We start from the raw sequence: 22,882 nt of genomic DNA, 5'->3' as shown, positions 1-22,882 counted from the left end.
TAAAATATTTAATAAAAAAAATAATAAATTCCAGAAAAATAATAATAATTGTGTTTTTGTGTATTTATTGTCTACAAAACAAAAAACAAATTGTAAAAATTATTTTACTAATACTGTTTTCTTTTTAGGTGGTTTTCATATACGCTTTCCGTATGGATCAATTTTCCCTTTATCTTGACTACTGCAACAAGTCCATTTCTCAAGTTATGTGCAAACGATTGAACTTGCTGGAGAAAAATAAACTTGATGGTGTTTCAATAGCAAACAAGTCGCTCTATTAACATCCGCAAATCCGTGTCATCATCATTCTCCTCCTCTACTTCATCATTAACATCGATGGATATGGATTATAACAGAAAGAAAGAAATTTGTCAATGTAAATATCAATATTTTTATATATGTACATATGATTATTGATTCAAAACTTGACATTTTTAAAATTGATTATTAAAACAACAACATTTTATTATTATTTTTTGTTTTTAGAATATGTTAGGCTAGGGTTTGCATTATGAATTAAAAAGTGAATTATTTAAGGTTTCATAAACAAACATTATGTTAATAATATAATATATGTATCTGTTTTCCTAAGAGGTTTTTTTTCAGTCCTTGGTTATAATTTAAATTATCGATCAAATATCTAATCCATATAGAAATTGTACTAATCGACGCTATATTCCCAGGTGAAATGTTCACAGGAGTTTGAGAAGAATTATTATTAAATGCTCTTGACCAGATAAAAGTGCTTCAAAATTATGTACGAAAGTAGTTCGATAAGTACTTACCTCTTCACCTGATGCAAAAAATATTTAACGCTTATTGGAGTGGAAGTGTCTGGGGATTCTAGGAAATATCGGCCGGAGATTTTAACCTTGTTTTTGAAAGGTTAATTCCGCAGCTAAATAAAACAGTATGTGTGTTGTGACTTCCCCTCCGAAGTCTACCGTCAGTAGTCTTGGGCAAAATCGTTCACCGTAGTGATTCGGACTCATCGTCCCTTTTGTACAAAGGAACTAGTTCCTTCAAATCATTCCATCGTTCCGGATTTTTATATTTGTCATCACTGTCATATACTAAAGACAGACATGACATTGTTTGTTTACTTTGTGCAACGAAATTCGTGGTCAATTGTAAGATACAAAAATATGGAAAATTGAGTGAAATTACTTCAAATAGTTTATAGTAATATAGTAAGAAAAAATAATGAATGGAATGAAAAATTTAAGGAAGTAAGTAAACTTTTACGATTACGATTTTTTTACGTTTTGTGAAGAGCCTGAGATGGAATTAATGATTCTATTTAATAGCAGCATATTAATCAATGATTTAAGTACATAAGCACCAAAATGAATGAATTGGCAAATAGCTCAAACAGAAGTAAAAAATTCAAACTGCGATCCGCGGAACGATGGAGCGTAAATTGAAAATAAAACTAAATGACAAAAGGAACGATGAGAACGATAGAGGTGGAACTAGTGACAGTCGTTCCTTTTAGTGAGCCGTTCTTTGGAACTAGTTCATTCCGGAACGACACAAGACTAACCGTCAGTATTTCTTTAAAAAGTTTCGATTTGGTCACATGTCGCTCAGAGATGGTCTGTATCAAACTTTTTTAGGTTTGCGACTGTCGCAAAGTTGTAAACGTCGTAAACGTCACATACGCGTCGTAAATGTAGAAAAAGTAACAAAAGTCGCAAACTGAAAATACTTTAGTCGCGTCGGCTAGGCAGCGAATTCGATGATATCCAAGACGATGGTAGGTGCGAAGAAGTTTCAATTCTTAGGAATGTTCACAATTTTCGGTTTTAGTCCCCACATTTTCCCTATTGCATTTTGCACGAGTACAGGGTAACCGTGGATTTCCTCGTCCTTTCTTAGCTTTAAGTTCAGTCTCCTGTCCAATATAACTCCAAGGTATTTTACACACTCACTAACGGGAATTTCGATACCACCTAAGAAAATAGGCTTGACCATGGGAAAACTTTCATAAATTTCTGCAGAAACTCACAGCAAATGCTGTCAAACTAAATTAAAAAATGTTCAGGATTTCTTCTATTCAAATTTTGGTTTTCTACAGTAGGTTTACGACTTTTGCGACATACGTATTATACCGTCGCAAACGTATGTCGCAAAAGTCACAGTTTGTGACAGGCCAACCCTGATGTCGCTTATGACATCCTGGTGAAAAGTGAAAAAATTAACTTTATATTAGGTTAGGTACACCGAAAACTAAAGTTTAGTCGGTTCCAAAGGTTTTGTTTTTACACTAATAGGTTAGTTTAGGTATAATGGCAGCCCGATATTTCAGGCTCACTTAGACTATTCAGTCTATTGTGATACCACAGTTGTGAACATCTATCTTATCACTGAGTGCTGCCCGATTCCATGTTAAGCTCAATGACAAGGGACCTCCTTTTTATAGCTGAGTCCGAACGGCGTTCCACATTGCAGGGAAACCACTTACACTGAAAAAAATATTGTCGTGAGGCCAAAGATTTCATGTCCTTAAAATACGAATGCAAATTTTGCTTAGCATACAAGACGCACTTCTCTAATATAAAGTTTTTTTCCTTGTCCAAAAGTCGATAAACTTTTCAATGAAGTCATATTGTCCTTATAATTAAGAGATTTCACTTAAAAATGGGTATCATAACATGAAAGAAACATTTTTTGGGGTAAGGTCAACTTGACTTTAATAATTCCGAAAAATTCTTTAAATTTAATGAAATTGTCTTTAAATTTGTTGTCTTTTTGCATCTCGACTACAAAGCAAAAAATCATTCAAATATGGAACATGTTTTTCAACACTTTATTTTAAAGCTGTTTTTTACTTGAAACATAGCATAATTTCTACTAGAAGTCGGGTCTTAATTTAGAAAATAAAGTTTTCGTTAACTTGTTTTTAAAGGACTTTGACAGCATATGAAGAAACAAAGCTGAAGAAGCGAAAAATTAAAATTTGCTTCCAAGACGCAAGTACACAAAACCCAAATTTAAAAGGGAATTGTGTCAAGACAAAATCTTTGGAACCGGGTATGCTTTTTTTCAGTGTAGACAAGCTGTGAAACACTCAGAAATGTCACCAGCATTACTGAGGTAGGATAATCCACCGCTGAAAAAGTTTTTGGCGTTTGGTCGAAACTAGGTTCGAACCCGCGACCCCGTGTATGAAAGACAGGCATGCTAACCATTGCACCACGGTGACTCCCTTTTACACTAATCATTTGGGTATTGATTCCGAGCCAAAGAAGCGAAGAATTGATGTAAGGATACCTTTAAGAAACAATCCTCTTTTGAATTTGAGGTTTGCGTACTTGATACTAGGAAACAAAATCGGATTTATTGCTTTTTCCTGTAATTTTCTTAATGTCTTAGCAGAGTCCTTTAAAGACGTGTTAACGACAACTTAAATTTCCAAATTAAACCCATATTTCAAGTAGAAATTATGATATGTTTCAAGTAAGCAACGTTTTCATAAGTAGTAGTAGTTTAATTAATCTCACATGGTTATGATTGGGCGTGGCACTTCCCAATCATAACCACTGTTGTCCTGCTAATAGACCGTGGCTATACTTGGTTATGATTGGGCGTGGCACCGCCCATTCAAACTTGGAACGGATATATCTCATGAACTATCAGGGATATGAATATGAGATTTGGTATATATGTTGAGTTACATCCAAGGTGGAATAGGGCGGTGCCACGCCCCTTTTTAAAAAATGTTCTGGCACAGTCGAATTTTTTTGTTTTTTGGAAAAAAAATTAATACAATTTTCACATAGTAATTAATTTATTTGTATTATAATAACGTTGACGAAAGGGATATCGTTGTATCATATGTGTAACTAAATTCGGTACCCAAAGCAGATATTAAATTTGTTATAAAAATAGCTTGTTCCTTCATATCTACAAAGTAGGAAAAAAGTTTATACATAATTTTTTATATATATCGTTTTATAATATAAGACATATGTTTCTGATCTGCTATTTTAAAATATATGCCAAAAGTCATCCAACTCCAATGCAGTGTCCTCCATATAATCATCGTCATCATCTGTTTCATGATTTGTGCCTTCTGGTGCCACGTTCGTCAAAACTGAAGGTGAAACAAGTAGATCTACCACTGATTTTGGGAAGTTGGTGGATTTTTTCTTTTTTGGCAATTTTCATTTACCAGATAGGATTGGATCTTAACTAAGTAGGAACCTATTTAATATGTCTCGATGACAATCCTCTCGACTATATTTGCGAGAAAAATGTTCTCTGTCGTTCTTAAAATCTTTGTCTCGGGCAACCCAGGAACCCAATTACAAGTTTTACATCATGCGAAAACGTCAGACGTGTTGACGTTTTCGCATTTCAATTCAATTGTAACACACAGTTGCTAACGATATTTAAAAACTAAAGTTATAACAAAGAAAACGAAGAAAAAGCTAAGAAAAAACAAAAACTGATGTTTTTTGCTTGAGTGACTATTTTCACAGTTAATTTAATAAAAAAAATTTCGCGCAAAAACGCGCAACATTTTATTACTTAATTGAAAGCCTAAGAATTGTAGTTTATTAAAACATTAATATTCCAGCAAAAAAATTTGGAAGTTCTTCCAAAGGCACAACTTTAAAAGCACTTCCAGAATATGCACTCCCAATGATGTTCTTTATTTTAACAACCCAGGAAGTTCTTTTAATTCAGTTTTTTATAACTTGGGTTTTTCATATTTTTAATGGGTAATTTTAACCTTTTTTGTTTCAAATAGGTTAAAAATAGAGTAAGAATTCATAAGATGGTACAAATCATTTAAATTTTGTCGAAAAAAATGCTAGATCCAATCTGAAAAAATTGTGAATTTTTGAAAATATTTCAAGTCAAACGTTTCCGACAAGCGTTAGAAATACATTAAAAATTATACAAATTATTTATTTGACAAAATATCACAGAATTTTTTTATTTACATCCAAAACATTGAATTCGGATCACACCTGAAGAAGTGATGCAAATTCAGTGAAACGGCTGTTGAAAGGGAGGACTTCCGTCCTATGACAAGCCCATGTTAAATTCATCGCTTCTGCGTCAATTTTGCACCACTTCCGGATCCAAAAAGAACATTTTCATTACTTTTTTGGCGACGCTTTTTTTGCTGAGTATCCAAGAATATTTTCAAAATAGCAAAAATTTAGACACATTTTAAAATATTTTTTCAAAATAAAGGGTGATTCTTTTGAGGTTAGGATTTTCATGCATTAGTATTTGACAGATCACGTGGGATTTCAGACATGGTGTCAAAGAGAAAGATGCTCAGTATGCTTTGACATTTCATCATGAATAGACTTACTAACGAGCAACGCTTGCAAATCATTGAATTTTATTACTAGAAAAGTTGGCAGAAAATCCGCTTTTTTATCGACAAATTTTGTTCAGCGGTGAGGCTCATTTCTGGTTGAATGGCTACGTAAATAAGCAAAATTGCCGCATTTGGAGTGAAGAGCAACCAGAAGCCGTTCAAGAACTGCCCATGCATCCCGAAAAATGCACTGTTTGGTGTGGTTTGTACGCTGGTGGAATCATTGGACCGTATTTTTTCAAAGATGCTGTTGGACGCAACGTTACGGTGAATGGCGATCGCTATCGTTCGATGCTAACAAACTTTTTGTTGCCAAAAATGGAAGAACTGAACTTGGTTGACATGTGGTTTCAACAAGATGGCGCTACATGCCACACAGCTCGCGATTCTATGGCCATTTTGAGGGAAAACTTCGGAGAACAATTCATCTCAAGAAATGGACCGGTAAGTTGGCCACCAAGATCATGCGATTTGACGCCTTTAGACTATTTTTTGTGGGGCTACGTCAAGTCTAAAGTCTACAGAAATAAGCCAGCAACTATTCCAGCTTTGGAAGACAACATTTCCGAAGAAATTCGGGCTATTCCGGCCGAAATGCTCGAAAAAGTTGCCCAAAATTGGACTTTCCGAATGGACCACCCAAGACGCAGCCGCGGTCAACATTTAAATGAAATTATCTTCAAAAAGTAAATGTCATGGACCAATCTAACGTTTCAAATAAAGAACCGATGAGATTTTGCAAATTTTATGCGTTTTTTTTAAAAAAAAAGTTATCAAGCTCTTAACAAATCACCCTTTATTTATACATATTTCTTGTTTACACAATTTTTATAGAACAACGCTAAAATACCAGACGTTGAAGATTCCATAGTGAAAATATTACTTTTGGCTTGCGATAAACTATATATTAAGCTCCGAAATATACAGCTTGACATGTAAACAACATATGACATTGAAATTTTCAGTAGTGATGTAGAATTTTATATACTTTAATCGGATCCTAAGTATTTTTCAAAAAAAACAAAAATTTAATTTTTCAAATAATCTCCATTTTTTGCGATTTTGCCCCTCTGTGCATCGTAATAATTTCTACAACTTTCAAATTAATACATGACCGTCCTGTGGTACACCCACAAAAAATCGCTTGTATAACACATACTCCCAAACACACTCTGCTTCAAGCATATATACATATTTTCAGGATTTGTCCAAACAAAGTATTGTTTGTATTGTTCAAACATAACATGTTTCCAATTATACAATTATTTTTCGAGCTTTATGGACAGATATAGATTAAGGAACATGGTTAATAGAGCCATTGAAATGAAAACGCCAGATACAAATCTATACACGCCTGGACTGTACATGTTTCGGTTCGGGCGAATGAACCTTTCCACAGCCTTTAGTATAGATCTGGCTGGGGGAGATAACTCAATTTTGGGCCCTTTATGCTAACTCCTTATGGAGAAAACATTTGGAAATTTTCCCCTTAGACACATATATTTTTAAGGCGCCAAAAGTGAACTCTCTATTTCACTAAAGCCAATTTAACTTCATTTTAGTTCATGGAATTATTATATATGGAGAAAGTTTCCTTTACTCTAATAATTTTTTGCGTTCGTTAGTTAAATGAACCAAAAAACGGGGGGAAAAATATACACAAATGAAGTAAAAGGATTTACTATATTCGTACTTCTCACAAAATAGTTTATTATTTCTTTAAATTTGTAAATTTTATTACAAATGTGGCCATCATGAACTTCGTATGTCACTAAAGACATTCTTGCAATTTTGAACTCCAATTTTTTCTTTCAAACTACCAAATTTTTCTATAACAACCCAGCAAAAAATTGGAAGTTGTTCCACAAACATTTCTTCTAAAGCGCATCGTGGGATCCCCCAATAATTTTTTTCCACTTCTGATGCAGTCCTTTTGGGCAAGTGTACAAACATTTTTTCTAAAGCGCATCTTGGGATCCCCCAATGATTTTTTTCTACTTCCAATGCAGTCCTTGTGGACAAGTGTTAGAAAAAATGCAATCAAGCTATTTTAAGTGCAAATTTTGGACAATTAAAGTATTAAATTAAATAGAAAACTAATAAAAAAAATAAAAACAAAACAGAAAATTAATAAAAAAAAGTAAAAAATAATAATAATAAAAAATAAATTTCATCCCCGCTGTGATTTGAACCTGTGCCGTTTGACTTTTTTGCTTCCATGGAAGTTCTTTCGAGAAGGTTTTGCAAATTACGAGAATTTGTAATTTTTTTGTTGATTTTTAATGGAAAAAATATATTTATTCGAAAATATATGCCGAAAATAAAAAATAAAAACGATGCATAACATAAAAAAAATATTTTTTTAGAAAAATATTTGATAAAAAAAATTGCCACTGGTGAGATTTGAACCTGCGTTTCTTATTTTTTCGTTCATACTAATAAAGAATATCTCGAGAAGCAATTAGAATGTTATTCCTTGGTGTCGTATTACGATCATATCACAAACATTTGAATTGACCTTTCGACGCTTTACGTTCAATGGCGTTTGTGGCTGAGTGTGCTAAGGCGTTCTGTTATGGAGCCAGCAAACCCAGGTTCAATCCCTGGTCGGAGCGAAAAAGTTTTTCAAATTGTAAAAAATAGATAATAGAAAAATAATAGTGTAATAAAACATATGGATGAAAAAAAAAAGTGAAATTGGTTAAATTTTTTTCGCATTTTAAATTTCTTCATTCAAATTAACTTGCAGGGCACAACTTCTAAAGCAATGCAAAGGATCCAAAAAGGGAGTACTTCCGTCCTATAACAACCCATGTATTCATTGGAGATGATCCAAGTTTGCACAACTTCCGGATCACAGATTGGGGATCCAAACTACTTTTTTGGAAGCTCTTTTTTTGCTTGGAAGTGAAAAAAATTAATTATGTCTAATAAATTTTCTTGAATTTGTCGAAAAATATTTACTTATTTTTGTGATATCGGTGCGATGTCAGCGTTTGTAATACTGTTTAGTTAAAATTTTCTAAAAATAACTAAATGTTTTCTTCCTAGTGGGTTCACTGTTTTTTCAGTGTAAAAGTCAACAAGCAATCACGAACATTTACGTTTTAGATATTCCTTCATGTTGGACTTTTAGACATACAGCGTTGTGTTGATGTCTTTCGTTATCTCTCATTCACCATTTTTACACATAAATGTTAATAAGCAATTTTTAAATAAATATATATTTGCATCCACACATATTACATTTAAAACAATGTTATATCCCAACAATATTAACATATACATGTCACAAACATGTTATGCTACTTTATGAACGTTAAATGCTTGCTCTTAAAAATAATGTGCTAAAAATTTGAGTTCCAAACAAATAATTTTTACATCGATATTTAAGAAAAACAGTCTCTTTCGTTCGTGTAGAGCAATGTGCTCCCAGATCAGTGTTTTGCTCCAGGGGCTTATTTAAAGTCTTTTTTAATTCGGCAATTTAAACTAAATTTCCAACTTAAAACATTTTACATTTGTCTATTTTAGAAAACTTGATTTCCCTATTTTAATGCTACATGCATTAAATTAGCAGATATAATATAATAATGTATAGGTCTCAAATATTTTATATGGAATTATGAATATTAAATATTTCCACTTGAAAGTTATATATGAAAGCAACATGCCCTAGATTAATTTTTACCTTGGCTTATCCATAAGTAATTGAAGTATAAGAGATCTTTATGCTTACAATAATATTTGTTTCAGTGTGATAATTTATTATTGGATTATTTTTAACTTACTGAATTAAAATATTTTTAAATACTACACAAACATTGACTTATTCCTAATAAAATCGAATCTCTACCAAATAATACTTTTTGTTTTGAATAGAAATCAAACGTTCTTGTATTTAAGACTAACTCGATAGATTGTAGCAAATTTGATATTAGCAAACAAATCGATTTCCAAACTAACGCATTCCAACTGCACCTCTCGCACTATATATTTAATTTTGAGTTTTGTGTTCTTTTCTTTCCATACTTTTGTGCATTTTCATACCTAGATTGTATTACTACCATTACAGCAATTCGTACACGTAGTAGCTCCAAAAAATCAAAATCCATCCATCAAATGTCCACGTCCACTAGTGTCAAATCATCCAAACGGAAAATAAAACCATTCAAGAAAACTCAAGATACTTCAGCAAAAATGAAGCTATTTTATTGTAGAATATGTTCTCGATCATTATCAAGTCGGGCTAATTTGTTGCGTCACTATCGTCTAACGCATAAATTAACAATTCATGAAATCGATAGATTGTCTAAACTCGATCGGGATGAAATAAACGAGAATCAAGGAAGAAAGCAAATACCAGTGGATTTGATTAAAGCCATATATAATCGCAAGTTCCCTAAAGGTGGAGGATTGATTGCTGATGAAACTGTTGCTCCAGCTTCTTCCTTTCTACCCATGGTGATGATCCATAATAGTTTAGATTCAAGTACTCTTACCACTCCTTTGGTAGAGCTTCAAGTCGGAAATCAATCAGTTAGCAATCCAATAGAAATATTAGATGGTGTTGATGAAATCCAAATGAATAATGAACATGTTACAGTTGATCCATTGGATTTGAATGGACTTAGCCATACCAATGATTATACGACGCCCAATGCTATGCCAGCAGAGGGTGAATCATCACAAGATATATTCATAATTGAAGAATTTCTAGATGAATCCGATAATTGTCCAAATTTACCGGAATCGGAATTTTTGGATATTTAACTTTTGAAGTATATAGATTTTTATCTTTATCGAAATGTTGCAGGCAACATTTGTATATTGAATTTGGAACCCATATTGAGTTTTTGAAAAGAAGAAGTCAAGATTTATGTTACATGTGAATTTCTATTGAATACATAACAATCCTTGTGATAACATATCAATTATTTTTGCTGATATTAATTAAACTTTTATTTGTACAAATTCTTACGAAAGGTGATCTTTAGAACACCATTTTATAAAATATTATTTCAAGTATTTAATAATTTTCTTCCATATATTGTTACTGATAGTCTTCAACATTTATTGTTCGAAGAAACAATTGTTTTGAAAAATTCATATGAATTTTAATTTTTGATTTTATTTTTTTTTTTTTACAATACCGATGAATGGTAGCATTAAAAAAATGTATTGCAAAAAAACGCATTAATTTTGCTGATATTAATTAAACTAGATAAAGGTTAAAATTAAAAAAATATGTATATTTTTAAAATTTACTACTAAAATATTACTTCAAATATTACTTCCATATATTGTTACTGATATTCTTCAACATTTATTGTTCGAAGAAACATTTGTTTGAAAAATTCATTTGAATTTTTATATATTTTATTTTATTTAATTTTTTTTTTTCATTTTACAATACAAAAAACTGTATTGCAAAAAATCATATTAATGGATTTTGCTGAATTAATCTTTATGTAAAAAAATTAAAGAACATCTTTATAATATATACCTATTTTCAAGAGACTGTATATTGTATGTTCCTGAAATATATTCATCAATTAAATGGATATGTCTGCAAAATGTACTTAAAATATGAATTTTTAGCCTAAAGGAAATGTTATGAACTGACGACACCTCAGTTGCAAAAACTATATAAATGTTCAATTGCATTTTTAATGGATTTTTTTTGTACAAAATATAATTTTCATTTTCTATATTAGTTTGTTAAATGCTTATAAGTCAAACTACTTGATCTGCATACAAAAACCTTTTTTTTTTCTTTTGAATAGTGACATCTCATTTTCAACAACTGTATAAATGTTATACAATTGGGAAATTTATGTATTTTTTTCTATATTAGTTTATTAAATGCTTATAATTGAAAATGCTTCATTCGCATATTTATTATTTTTCTTTCTTTTAAATAGTGACAATATTACTTGACATTGTTGTTCCTTATATGAATTAAATTATTTTTATTATTTTCTTCTTTTGAGTACGGATCACAAATACTTGTTTTTGTTTCTTATATAAATTTACTTTCTTTTTGATTTCGAATAAAAGTGGATTTTTTTATCAATGTGACATTGGTATCTTAATACATTTTCTTTAGTATTTCTTTCTAGCTAAGGTTCGCCTGTATCTTTTTGACCAAGTGCCATTCTGAATATAAATGCACTAAAAGATTTATTTTTGACTCATTTTGTTGGTGATTCAATGAGCATGAAGATACACTAAAAGATGAAATGGGATCCACGTATTTTGATTTCTTTTAATCAATTTTATATTGATTTCAAATATATCAAATTTTTTTTTTTCATAAATAGATACATTTTTTAAAAGTCGAAGTTTATTAACTTTTGCCCAAGTAAAAATATAAAATTTCGTTTCGGTGGATTACTTTTTTTTGTATGCTCAAAATTTAAGTTTTCCATTTTATACAGTCAAACATATCTACAGTGAACTTCCCCAGCAAAAAATGTAGCACTGTTTCAGCAGAATTGCAATGGAGAGAGGCAGTACCAACTGCTTACAAAACAACCGAATCAGCGCTGATCTTTGTGGGCGATGTCCCGATTAAGAGCTGCTTCTAATAGCGCTGATATAATTGCTTATTTTAATAAAAATATTGCTCAGAAGTGATATCCCAGCAAAAAATGGAGCACTATTTCAGCAGGATTGTAAGGGAGAGAGGCAGTACCGATGTCTCGATTTAGAGCAGCTTCTAATAGCGCTTAAGCAGTCTGCTAATGTTTTTGGAACAATCTGGTTGGTTCAACAAAGAAAAATAATCAAGAAGGTTCAGCGGTTAAAACTAGAAGTGCCCATATGTAATAGGTACTTTTAGTTAATGTGGTATCACAATGGACTGAATAGTCTAAGTGAGCCTGAATCTTAATCGGGCTGCCACTTTAACCTAACCTAACCTAATAGCGCTTATATAATTGCTTATTTTAATAAAAATATTAAAGTGATATAATCTTGAGTATAGCATTTTTGGCGTGAAGCAAAACATCACTACCTTTCATGCGTCTATACTGCATGAATTGGTTGCAATAACGTAAACGAATGATCATAAACTTGTTTGATTACTCGTTTACGATATTGCCACCTATTCATGCAGTGTAGATGCACTGCCTACATTACTGTATACCAAAAAGCGCAACTAAACTCTTACCGCTGAAGTATTTTTTGCTGGGTCTATACAATGAAGCTCTCTCTATAATGAACAAATTTCAAAAACAATGTTTTTCTTCCCATTTTCTTGTATTGTGATATAATTTCTGTATCAAGAAGTTTCTATATATGTTAATGAAGTAATTTTCTGCTCCCGTCAAGATTCATTATAGGAAAGTTCGACTGTATACAGGTTAGGTTAGGTTAGGTTATGCGGCACTCCGATGTATCAGGCTCACTTAGACTATTCAGTCCATTGTGATACCACAGTGGTGAACTTCTCTCTTATCACTGAGTGCTGCCCGATTCCATGTTAAGCTCAATGACAAGGGACCTCCTTTTTATAGCCGAGTCCGAACGGCGTTCCACATTCCAGTGAAACCACTTAGAGAAGCTTTGAAAACCTCAGAAATGTCACCAGCATTACTGAGGTGGGATAATCCACCGCTGAAAAACTTTTTGGTGTTCGGTCGTAGCAGGAATCGAACCCACGACCTTGTGTATGCAAGGCGGGCATGCTAACCATTGCACCACGGTGGCTCCTGTATAAACAAAAATGTTCACGAACAAAGCAACTCTTAGATAAAAATCCAAATTATAAAAATGCTGATGTTTTCTTGACTTCATATAAATAATTATTTTGAAATGAAAATGCAACATCGATAAAACAGACCTATGGACAGTGTTACCAGTTTTGGGGATTTTTCCTAAAATTTAAATTTTTTCTTTGTGGATGGGGACACAATTTTTGTGTTGAGGACCTTGTGTAGAATTTCCTAAAATTTGGTGAGCTTTGTGGCATAGAAAAATTCAGTATAATAAATCAGATTTCGAATAATTATGGTTTAAATGAAATAATTTTTTTCTACATTCTTAAATAGGGCTTAGAGAAGCACTGAGAATCTTCAAATTATTAAAGCAACTTGTCCTATATATAAAATCTTCGGTTTCTGTTTGTAAACCATTGAAATTGTTGAAGCTAGTTGAACAACGTTCATTTTTTTTAATTAGTTAAACACTTCATCGTAATTAAAGTCGATACAAATTTAAGTTTCTATATAAGGGCATCCATTTTAAGTTAAAATCCAATTGAAATTAATCCAATGCAGCAATAAAGCAAAAACAAAATGATATCAGCTTACAACTTTGCACAAAAAAATCTTTTTGCAGTTGGTTGACGGTTTTTGCAAATGGAGTAAATGCAAATTGGACGAAGCTTTGAAAATTTTTGTCATTGAGCTATATATAGAATCGAACAGCACTCAGTGATAAGAGAGAAGTTCACCAGTGTGGTATCACAATGGACTGAATAGTCCAAGCGAGCCTGAGCTAGAGGTGTGCGCGTGACACGAACGCGTGAATAAAATTTCTGCAATATCACGCTCACGTAAAAAATTAATTGATACTCGTATGTTAACTGAAATTAATTTAGCTCTCGAACTATATTCATGCCTGTTCTGGGTCACACCGCATTTTGCACCACACTATACACTTTCTACACACCACACACATTGTTAGTTGTTCTGAGTCACACGTGTGAACACTTTTTTCGGACTTTTAATCGAAAAATGTGACAGCTGATTTTTTCTGCAAGTCATATTATTTGCAGACAGAAATTATAAACAAAACATATTTTGCCGGTATAAACATAAAAAATTAAAAGTGCGTAATTCAAAGCCATAAAATGCCTGCCGGATTTTTGTTAGCAGTGAATAATGTAAGGACAAGAGCAATTTATCAAGAACAAATAAGAAGGCGACAATTGATTTCTACCTTTGTTTTGATTTGTTTTTTTTCTATCCCTCCTCAATGTTAATCATGAACAAACGATCGCCGTGTCGTTCTCGTTTTTGTTTTTGACAGCGGAGAAGTTTTTATTTTGGTTTTTGTCAAACAGTTTTTAACATCCATAAATTAAAGGAAATTTAATTATAGTGGGCATAATTAACTTTCTGTTAAGGTTCTTCTCATTTGTATTGCTTAAATATTTACAATAATATTGCAAACAAATTTTCTATCGTGGCGGCCTCCATGTGCAGAAAGATATTGGCGGCGTTAGTTTTTTTTAATTTGCTCAGTGATTTGTGCACCAAGAACACTTTGCAGAATTGAAGATGCCATATTTTTCATGCAATAAATTTGGTAAAATTCACTTTTCTTAGCTCATTGATTTTGTAAAAGTTATAATTTAATTACCTTATATTTTCAAAAAGACCTTTGATTTGTTTAGGAAAGCGGATAGTATTCACAAAAATCAAAGATAATTTTGCTTACAACTTTTTTGTGTTAATTTTTAAAAATTGTGGCAACATTATACTTTCGAACACACTGAAAATCAGCTGATTAAAACAAACCCAAAATTTATACACCAATCAGAGGAAATTTCGGTTCAAATTTTAGATGGATTTTTAAAATCGTGGTTTCTGCCATATATAAGTGACTTTCCCAATAAAATTTGCAAATATTTATAAAATACATATTCAAGTTTCAGAATCTGTTATTTATTTGTTATAAAAACTTCTAACTTGGCATACGATGGCTGTACACTAACGGCCTTATTCATAAAAAATCATTAACGTGCACTCTAAACCAGTGATAGCTATTACGCTCTTTTTATTCTATAAGCCTTATATAAAAATAGGTATTCATTAATCATTAATAACACTATTATAGTTATCATGCGTTTTTAGTGATAAGGTGGCAACACATGTCGTTACATCTTGCCATTTTCATCGTAGTGATGAAGATCGAATTATAACCGGTTGATCTTTATAAAAATAAAGTCTCAACATTTTAATGATTTTGTGGCGAAACATAATTTTCCAGGCTAAATTAATTTATACAGAATGCATTACTCACAATATACAATCATTTTATAATTAGTCAATATGTTAGTATCAATATTAGTATTAATCGAACCGGATTGTATTCGAATATAAAGTCTATTGTGATTAAAAACACATCACTAATCTAATGGTATTCATCTATTTAATTTCTCGAGCTTATTTTCGACGCATTTTTCATTAAAGTAACAAAATAAAGTTTAAGATGACGTTAAATTTACATAATATTGGTTGGTATGAATTTTGTACGTCTATTTCTGCAGTTCTCTTATTTGGATTGGTATTTTGAAAAATTACATCAAAATAGGGGTTTTATAAGAAAAGATCGCCCATTTTATACGCATTGACATATAATGATATACAAAATAGCATAAAACAGCGATAAATTAATAGGTATTGTCCAAAAAAAAGCATTTTGCAATTTTATCAAACAGTTAAAGAAGGGTACATCCTAAAATAAATTTTTACAATTTACCAAAGACTTATTAAAGGTTTGGTAAGCTATTAATCGTTTATGAATGTATTTTTCATGAAATAGTTTATCAATCGTTTATAAACGTCACTTAACTTTTTATGAATACGGCTGTAAGCCTACACAAAAGAAATGTTCGTGTACATTTTTCAGGTCTATAACGGTGTGTAGTGTTGGCCAGAACACCTTTTAAGTGTGACGCCATACGAAAATTGTACATGTGTGTACCAGAACAGACACGATTCTATTTTTGAATTTCGTTAACTTTGCTGGTTTCCGTTTGGAAAATGTCGTGAGTCTCGTGAATTTATCGTGTCGTGAATCAAGCGTGAGTACTGGTTTTCATTTCGTGGATGTGCGTGAGTGGGATTGGCTACCATACGTATTGTGCGTGAGCGTGCGTGAATAACCATTTTGCTTCGTGAATGTGCGTGAGTGCGAGTGAAATTTCAGTCACGCGCACACCTCTAATCGGGCTGCCACTATACCTAACCTATCCTGAATGGGACGAAGCGATAATGTCTATTGTAATATTCTTTGGTCAAGGAATTTTTCTATGCTAGTGGATAACGGCAGTTATTGTTTATAATAATTTTGTTATAATTTTTATTTTTAAGGCATGTTTTTCCGGTATCAATCTTAGAAAGAAATTACAAAAAAAAAATATTTTATACATTTAATAAATTTGTATAAAACAAAAATGAAAATTTAATTACTTCGTCCTCCTTAAAAAAATAAACTAAAAAATAAAATAAGCCAAAGTAAAATTAATTACAAACCTATTTATTGTACTTTTTAAAATGTATATACTTTCAATGGTTATTCTTGTGATCATGTTCATTAGTATTCGCTAATATTTTGGGAAGATTTAGCTAATTTTCTAGCAAGATTCTTGTATTTTCTTTAAACGAATGATTTATCTCTTTGTACTCTTTTATTCTATGAAATTCTTCCAATGTTGCAGATTTTATTATGATTAGATTAAAGTTTGTTATCTGCTTGGCTTACTTCTAGTGCACGATATCTATACTTCCTTCTCATCCGATCCCTGTTCCTTTACTTCACTTATCACAAAAAATTAATCGACTGAAAAGAATAATTTTTGTCTTCAATCACGAATTAATTGACCCCATTAATTTTTTATTAAAATTTCTTGAGAAATGTATCTATCACCAACAGCAAAAATTGTTATAATAAATAAAAAAATTGTTAGGATAAATATCAATTTTATCCTAGCCAACCATATTTGCTACCACTTATTGTGAAGATCAAAAACTTGCAAAACACACTGCAATAGACTTATGGTAAAAAAATCTAATTGGACTTTTGATGCTTTTCCATATTGACATAATGGGACAAATGGGGATTCTATGTACACTGAAAAAAATATTGTCGTGAGGTCAAAGATTTCGTGTCTTTAAAAAACGAATACAAATTTTGCTTAGCATAGAAGACGCATTTCTCTAAAATAAAGTTATTTTCCTTGTCCAAAAGTCGATAAACTTTTCAATGAAGTCGTATTGTCCTTATAATTAAGTGATTTGACTTAAAAATGGGTATCATAACATGAAAGAAACATTTTTTGGGGTAAGGTCAACTTGACTTTAATAACTCAGAAAAATTATTTAAATTTAATGAAATTGTCTTTAAATTTGTTGTCTTTTTGCATCTTGACTACAAAGCAAAAAATCGTTCAAATATAGGACATGTTTTTCAAAACTTTATTTTAAAGAAGTTTTTTTCTTCAAACATAGCATAATTTCTACTGGAAGTCGAGTCCTAATTTGGAAAATAAAGTTGCCGTTAACTCGTTTTTAAAGGACTTTTGACTTTGAAGAAAAAAAGCTGAGAAAGCGAAAAATTAAAATTTGCTTCCTAGAAGCAAGTACACAAAACCTAAATTTAAAAGAGAATTGTGTCTTAAAAGTATCCTTACTTGTATTCTCCGCTTCTTTGGCTCGGAATCAATACCAAATTTTTAAAAGTAAAGACAAAATCTTTGGAACCGAGTATGCTTTTTTTTTTCAGTGTAGACAAAATCGACACTCTACAAAAATCGAAAAATTACATTGGATTATAATGAGAATATATGTAATTAGAGGTTTTCCCGGGAATTCGCTATTTTTACGCTGCCGCTTTCCCGGGAATTAAGTGCGGGAATTCCCGGGAAGTTTCCTTTGCAGTATTTTATATAACATGGAGGGAGAAATACTACAAAAACATTATTTTTAGTACCATTGGGTAAATAATCATTTTCATTACACTTCAAAAATCTACTTTAACTACATTTCAACTGTCATTTTCTTTGTAAATATGGGACTTCAAATCCATTTTGAGTAGATTTTGAGTCTCATTTGAATGGGGTATAAGTTAGCGTAAGTAGAGAAAGAATATATAATATAATTTAACTGTTTTCGGTATTTTTGTTTAGATAAACTATGAAATGAAATAATTTAAATAAAAAATTCAATTACTTGTAAATCGCATTCTCCTATTTGAATATGGTACCAAGTAGTAATAGTTGCCTTGTGCGACATATATAGTCGTGGGTTCTAGCCCAGGATCTAACGACCTCCCAATTGGTTAAAAGAAGGTTGCTCTTCCTAATTTCTAGTCGTCATGTTTCTGTAAACCGGCATTCCAATAGACTGGCAGACTAAGTAATCACACTGAAAAAAAAGCATGCCCGGTTCCGAAGATCTTGTCTTTACTTTAAAAATTTGGTATTGATTCCGAGCCAAAGAAGCGGAGAATACAAGTAAGGATACTTTTAAGACACAATTTTCTTTTAAATTTGGGTTTTGTGTACTTGCTTCTAAAATGCAAATTTTAACTTTTCGCTTTTTCAGCCTTTTTTCTTCATATGCTATCAAAGTCCTTTAAAAACTAGTTAACGACAACTTTATTTTCCAAATTAAGGCTCGACTTTCAGTAGAAATTATGCTATGTTTGAAGTAAAAAACGTCTTTAAAATAAAGTGTTGAAAAACATGTCCTATGTTTGAATGACTTTTTGCTTTGTAGTCAAGATGCAAAATAACAACAAATTTAAAGACAATTTTATTATATTTAAACAATTTTTCTGAATTAATAAAGTCAAGTTGACCTTAGCCCAAACATTTTTTCTTTCATGTTATGATACCCATTTTTAAGTGAAATCACTTAATTATAAGGACAATACGACTTCATTGAAAGGTTTATCGACTTTTGGACAAGGAAAAAAAACTTCATATTAGAGAAATGCGTCTTCTATGCTAAGTAAAATTTGCATTCGTATTTGAAAGACAAGAAATCTTTGACCTCACGACAATATTTTTTTCAGTGCATTTATTAACAATGGGTCATTTTACCTTATATACACGGACGAAAAAGACTGTCTTTCATATGTTTGGGTATAAAAATTATATGTTTTGAACTCAAATTTCTTAACACAATATTTTTAAGTGCAAGCATATAATGTTCATAAACATGTTTGGGACATATATGTTAATATGTTAGAACAAATTTTACATTAATTTACATACATTAATTTAGAAATAGCCTATAAACATATATGTGTTTAGAAAGAGAGACCTAGAGAGTATGCTGCAAGTAAAATAATGGAAGTAACCAAATGGCGCCTTAAAAATATATCCACACAAAGAAAATTTCATTAAAATTGTTTACTACTAGTACATGCCTAAGGTGAAACATAATATGTTTGAACAATACAAACAATATTTTGTTTGGACCAATCCTGAAAATATATATACTTGAAGCAAAATGTTTTTGGGGTATATGTTACAGAAGCGATTTTTTCTGAGGGTGTAACCACTTTTGCAATTGCATAATTTCAAAATATTTTCATAATTATTGCAAGGATGTGTTTATGAAATATGAAAATGGCAACTTTTATTGTGATAATTACTTTAATTTCAAATATAGTTGGTGTATTCCTTCTGGGAATATTGACCGAACAAGTCCATATAGTGAAATATAGTGACTACGACTCTGTTTTCCAAATTCAGACTCGACTTCAAGTAAATAACTAAAATTGAAATTGAAAAACATCTGCTATTTTTAAACGCTTTTTTGCTTTGTTGTCAAGATGCAAAAAGTCAAATTCAAAGACGATTTCATTAATTTTGAAGAATTGTTCACAATTTTTGAACACAAGTTGACTTTAGTCAAACAAAATTTTCTTTCATTTTAAGATACCAATTTTTAAGTCGAACCACTTAACTATAAGGACAAACGACTTTGAAAAGTTGATCGTCCTTTGTGACTTACTGTAACAACACAGTTTCTATTACCGCATGCCGGTTTTGATGAGTGCTATCCGTAAAGCATACGTTTGTTGTTATACCCTCCACCATAGGATGGGGGGTATATTAACTTTGTCATTCCGTTTGTAACACATCGAAATATTCCTCTAAGACCCCATAAAGTATATATATTCTGGGTCGTGGTGAAATTCCGAGTCGCCGTCCGTCCGTCTGTTGAAATCACGCTAACTTCCGAACGAAACAAGCTATCGACTTGAAACTTGGCACAAGTAGTTGTTATTGATGTAGGTCGGATGGTATTGCAAATGGGCCATATCGGTCCACTTTTACGTATAGCCCCCATATAAACGGACCCCCAAATTTGGCTTTCAGACCCCCTAAGAGAAGCAAATTTCATCCGATTCGGCTGAAATTTGGTACATGGTGTTAGTATATGGTCTCTAACAACCATGTAAAAATTGGTCCACATCGGTCCATAATTATATAAAGCTCCCATATAAACCGATCCCCCAATTTGGCTTGCGAGGCCTCTAAGAGAAGAAAATTTCATCCGATCTTGCTGAAATTTGGTACATGGTGTTAGTATATGGTCTCTAACAACCATGCAAAAATTGGTCCACATCGGTCCATAATTATATATAGCCCCCATATAAACCGATCCCCCGATTTGGCTTGCGAGGCCTCTAAGAGAAGCAAATTTCATCCGATCCGGCTGAAATTTGGTACATGGTGTTAGTATATGGGCTCTAACAACCATGCACAAATTGGTCCACATCGGTCCATAATTATATATAGCCCCCATATAAACCGATCACCAGATTTGACCTCCGGAGCCTCTTGGAAGACCAAAATTCATCTGATTCAGTTGAAATTTGGTACGTGGTGTTAGGTTAGGTTAGGTTATGTGGCAGCCCGATATTTCAGGCTCACTTAGACTATTCAATCCATTGTGATACCACATTGGTGAACTTCTCTCTTATCACTGAGTGCTGCCCGATTCCATGTTAAGCTCAATGACAAGGGACCTCCTTTTTATAGCCGAGTCCGAACGGCGTTCCACATTGCAGTGAAACCACTTAGAGAAGCTTTGAAACCCTCAGAAATGTCACCAGCATTACTAAGGTGGGATAATCCACCGCTGAAAAACTTTTTGGTGTTCGGTCGAAGCAGGAATCGAACCCACGACCTTGTGTATGCAAGGCGGGCATGCTAACCATTGCACCACGGTGGCTACGTGGTGTTAATATATGGCCTCAAACTCCCATGCAAAAATTGGTCGGTATCGGCCCATAATTATATATAGGCCCCATATAAACCGATCCCAGATTTGACCTCCAGAGCCCGTTGGAAGAGCAAAATTCTTCCCGTTCGGTTGAAATTTGGTACGTGATGCTAGTATATGGTATCCAACAACCATGCGGGAATTGGTTCCTATCAGTCCATAATTATATATGGCTCCCATATAAACCGATCCCCAGATTTGACATCCGGTGCCTTTTGGAGAAGCAAAATTCATCCGATCTGCTTGAAATTTGGTACGTGGTGATAGTATATGATATTTAACAACCATGCCAAAAGTGGTCCATATCAGTCCATAATCATATATAACATTAACTTTTTTTATTGAAAAAATAAAAATTTTGTAACAAACGAATTTTTTTGGTGATAAAAGTTTAAAATTTTCGAAGCAATTCAAAAAACTCTAACAAAAGAAAAACGTTTTCGGTACACGTTTTCCAAACGTTTTTTTTTCTTTGCGTGTATATATGGCTATATAATCATTATTACCAAGTTATTATTAGCTTAATTATATTTTTTAATTTTACTTTTTTTTATTTATATTAATTTTTTGTTTTTGTTTTCCTTTTATTTGCAGTGAAATATAATATTCGAAAACAAAAGTCCTCCAATACTTCAAATTCATCCTCAAGTGTTTCCATATCCTTGGCCAGTGGCGTTAAATGCGCTGAGACCATTGATGATCTCCTAATCAAAATCGAAAGTGATAGCTCAACCACAGATACGGATATGTTTGCTTCATTCTCTGGTGAAAATAGCCAAAGTGGTGAAATAATTCTGGATGCCCCAGTAACAGCTCAAGATGAGTCATCTTCAATAGCTTCACCTTCAACATCTGCTGGTGCAGCCGGGGCCACAACTTCATCTTCTTCTGCCGCTCTAAATAAAACAGCTTTAATTGCCCTCCAACAATTGGCCTCGATATCATCGACTCATAGTATTGAACGTCTATTACCACAATTACCCAAAGATCTATTGGCTCAAAATGAGACGTTAGTATATGCCGGACGACCAGGTAAACGGTTGCCACGTCAAAGTTCCAAGCGTTTGTCTCAATTCGAAACGAATCGATGTCCCCTTTGTTCGAGGGTCTATCGTTCACAGGCATTTTTGAATGAGCACATGCGTAAGGAACACTCGGTTTTAATTTAATTAAGATAAAATTTACGAAAAACTAAAACACACAATACAAAACAACTTTGGTCCAATTTAAATTTTAATGAATATTTTTAGTTATCACAAAAGGACCAATATGCTTTTATCCTAAAAACAAAACAAAAAAAAAAAAAACAGAGAAGGCCTTATATATATTTCAATTGAAATTGGAAACTCAAAGAAATAAAATGAAAAACTATGATCTACTAAATAAGTTGTCTATTAAAAATAAGTAAAAACGAAAGAGAATTATTATTATAAAAAAGGAAATAAAAAATAAACAAAATGGGAGATTATATTTAACCTTTTTGTAAGGTTAAGGCAGTTAAAATTAT

General features: G+C 32.1%; 2 protein-coding genes across 2 annotated transcripts in view; both read left to right on the top strand.

Annotated features, from left to right (window-relative positions):
- Positions 1–22,882, top strand: part of lola (longitudinals lacking) — a 437,759-nt gene that overhangs the window by 334,606 nt on the left and 80,271 nt on the right. The gene's annotated exons all lie outside the window — the stretch shown is intronic.
- Positions 129–22,881, top strand: LOC142241739 (uncharacterized). Its single transcript, XM_075313535.1, has 2 exons — positions 129–376; positions 21,970–22,881. The coding sequence occupies exons 1-2, from the start codon at positions 337–339 to the stop codon at positions 22,542–22,544; spliced, it is 615 nt and encodes a 204-aa protein (XP_075169650.1). The 5' UTR covers positions 129–336; the 3' UTR covers positions 22,545–22,881.

This window comes from Haematobia irritans, chromosome 5, assembly GCF_050003625.1.
Source record: "Haematobia irritans isolate KBUSLIRL chromosome 5, ASM5000362v1, whole genome shotgun sequence".
In the NCBI taxonomy this organism is placed as follows: domain Eukaryota; kingdom Metazoa; phylum Arthropoda; class Insecta; order Diptera; family Muscidae; genus Haematobia; species Haematobia irritans.
The sequence above is the reverse complement of the archived record's forward strand: the minus strand, read 5'-3'. Positions and strand labels throughout refer to the sequence as shown.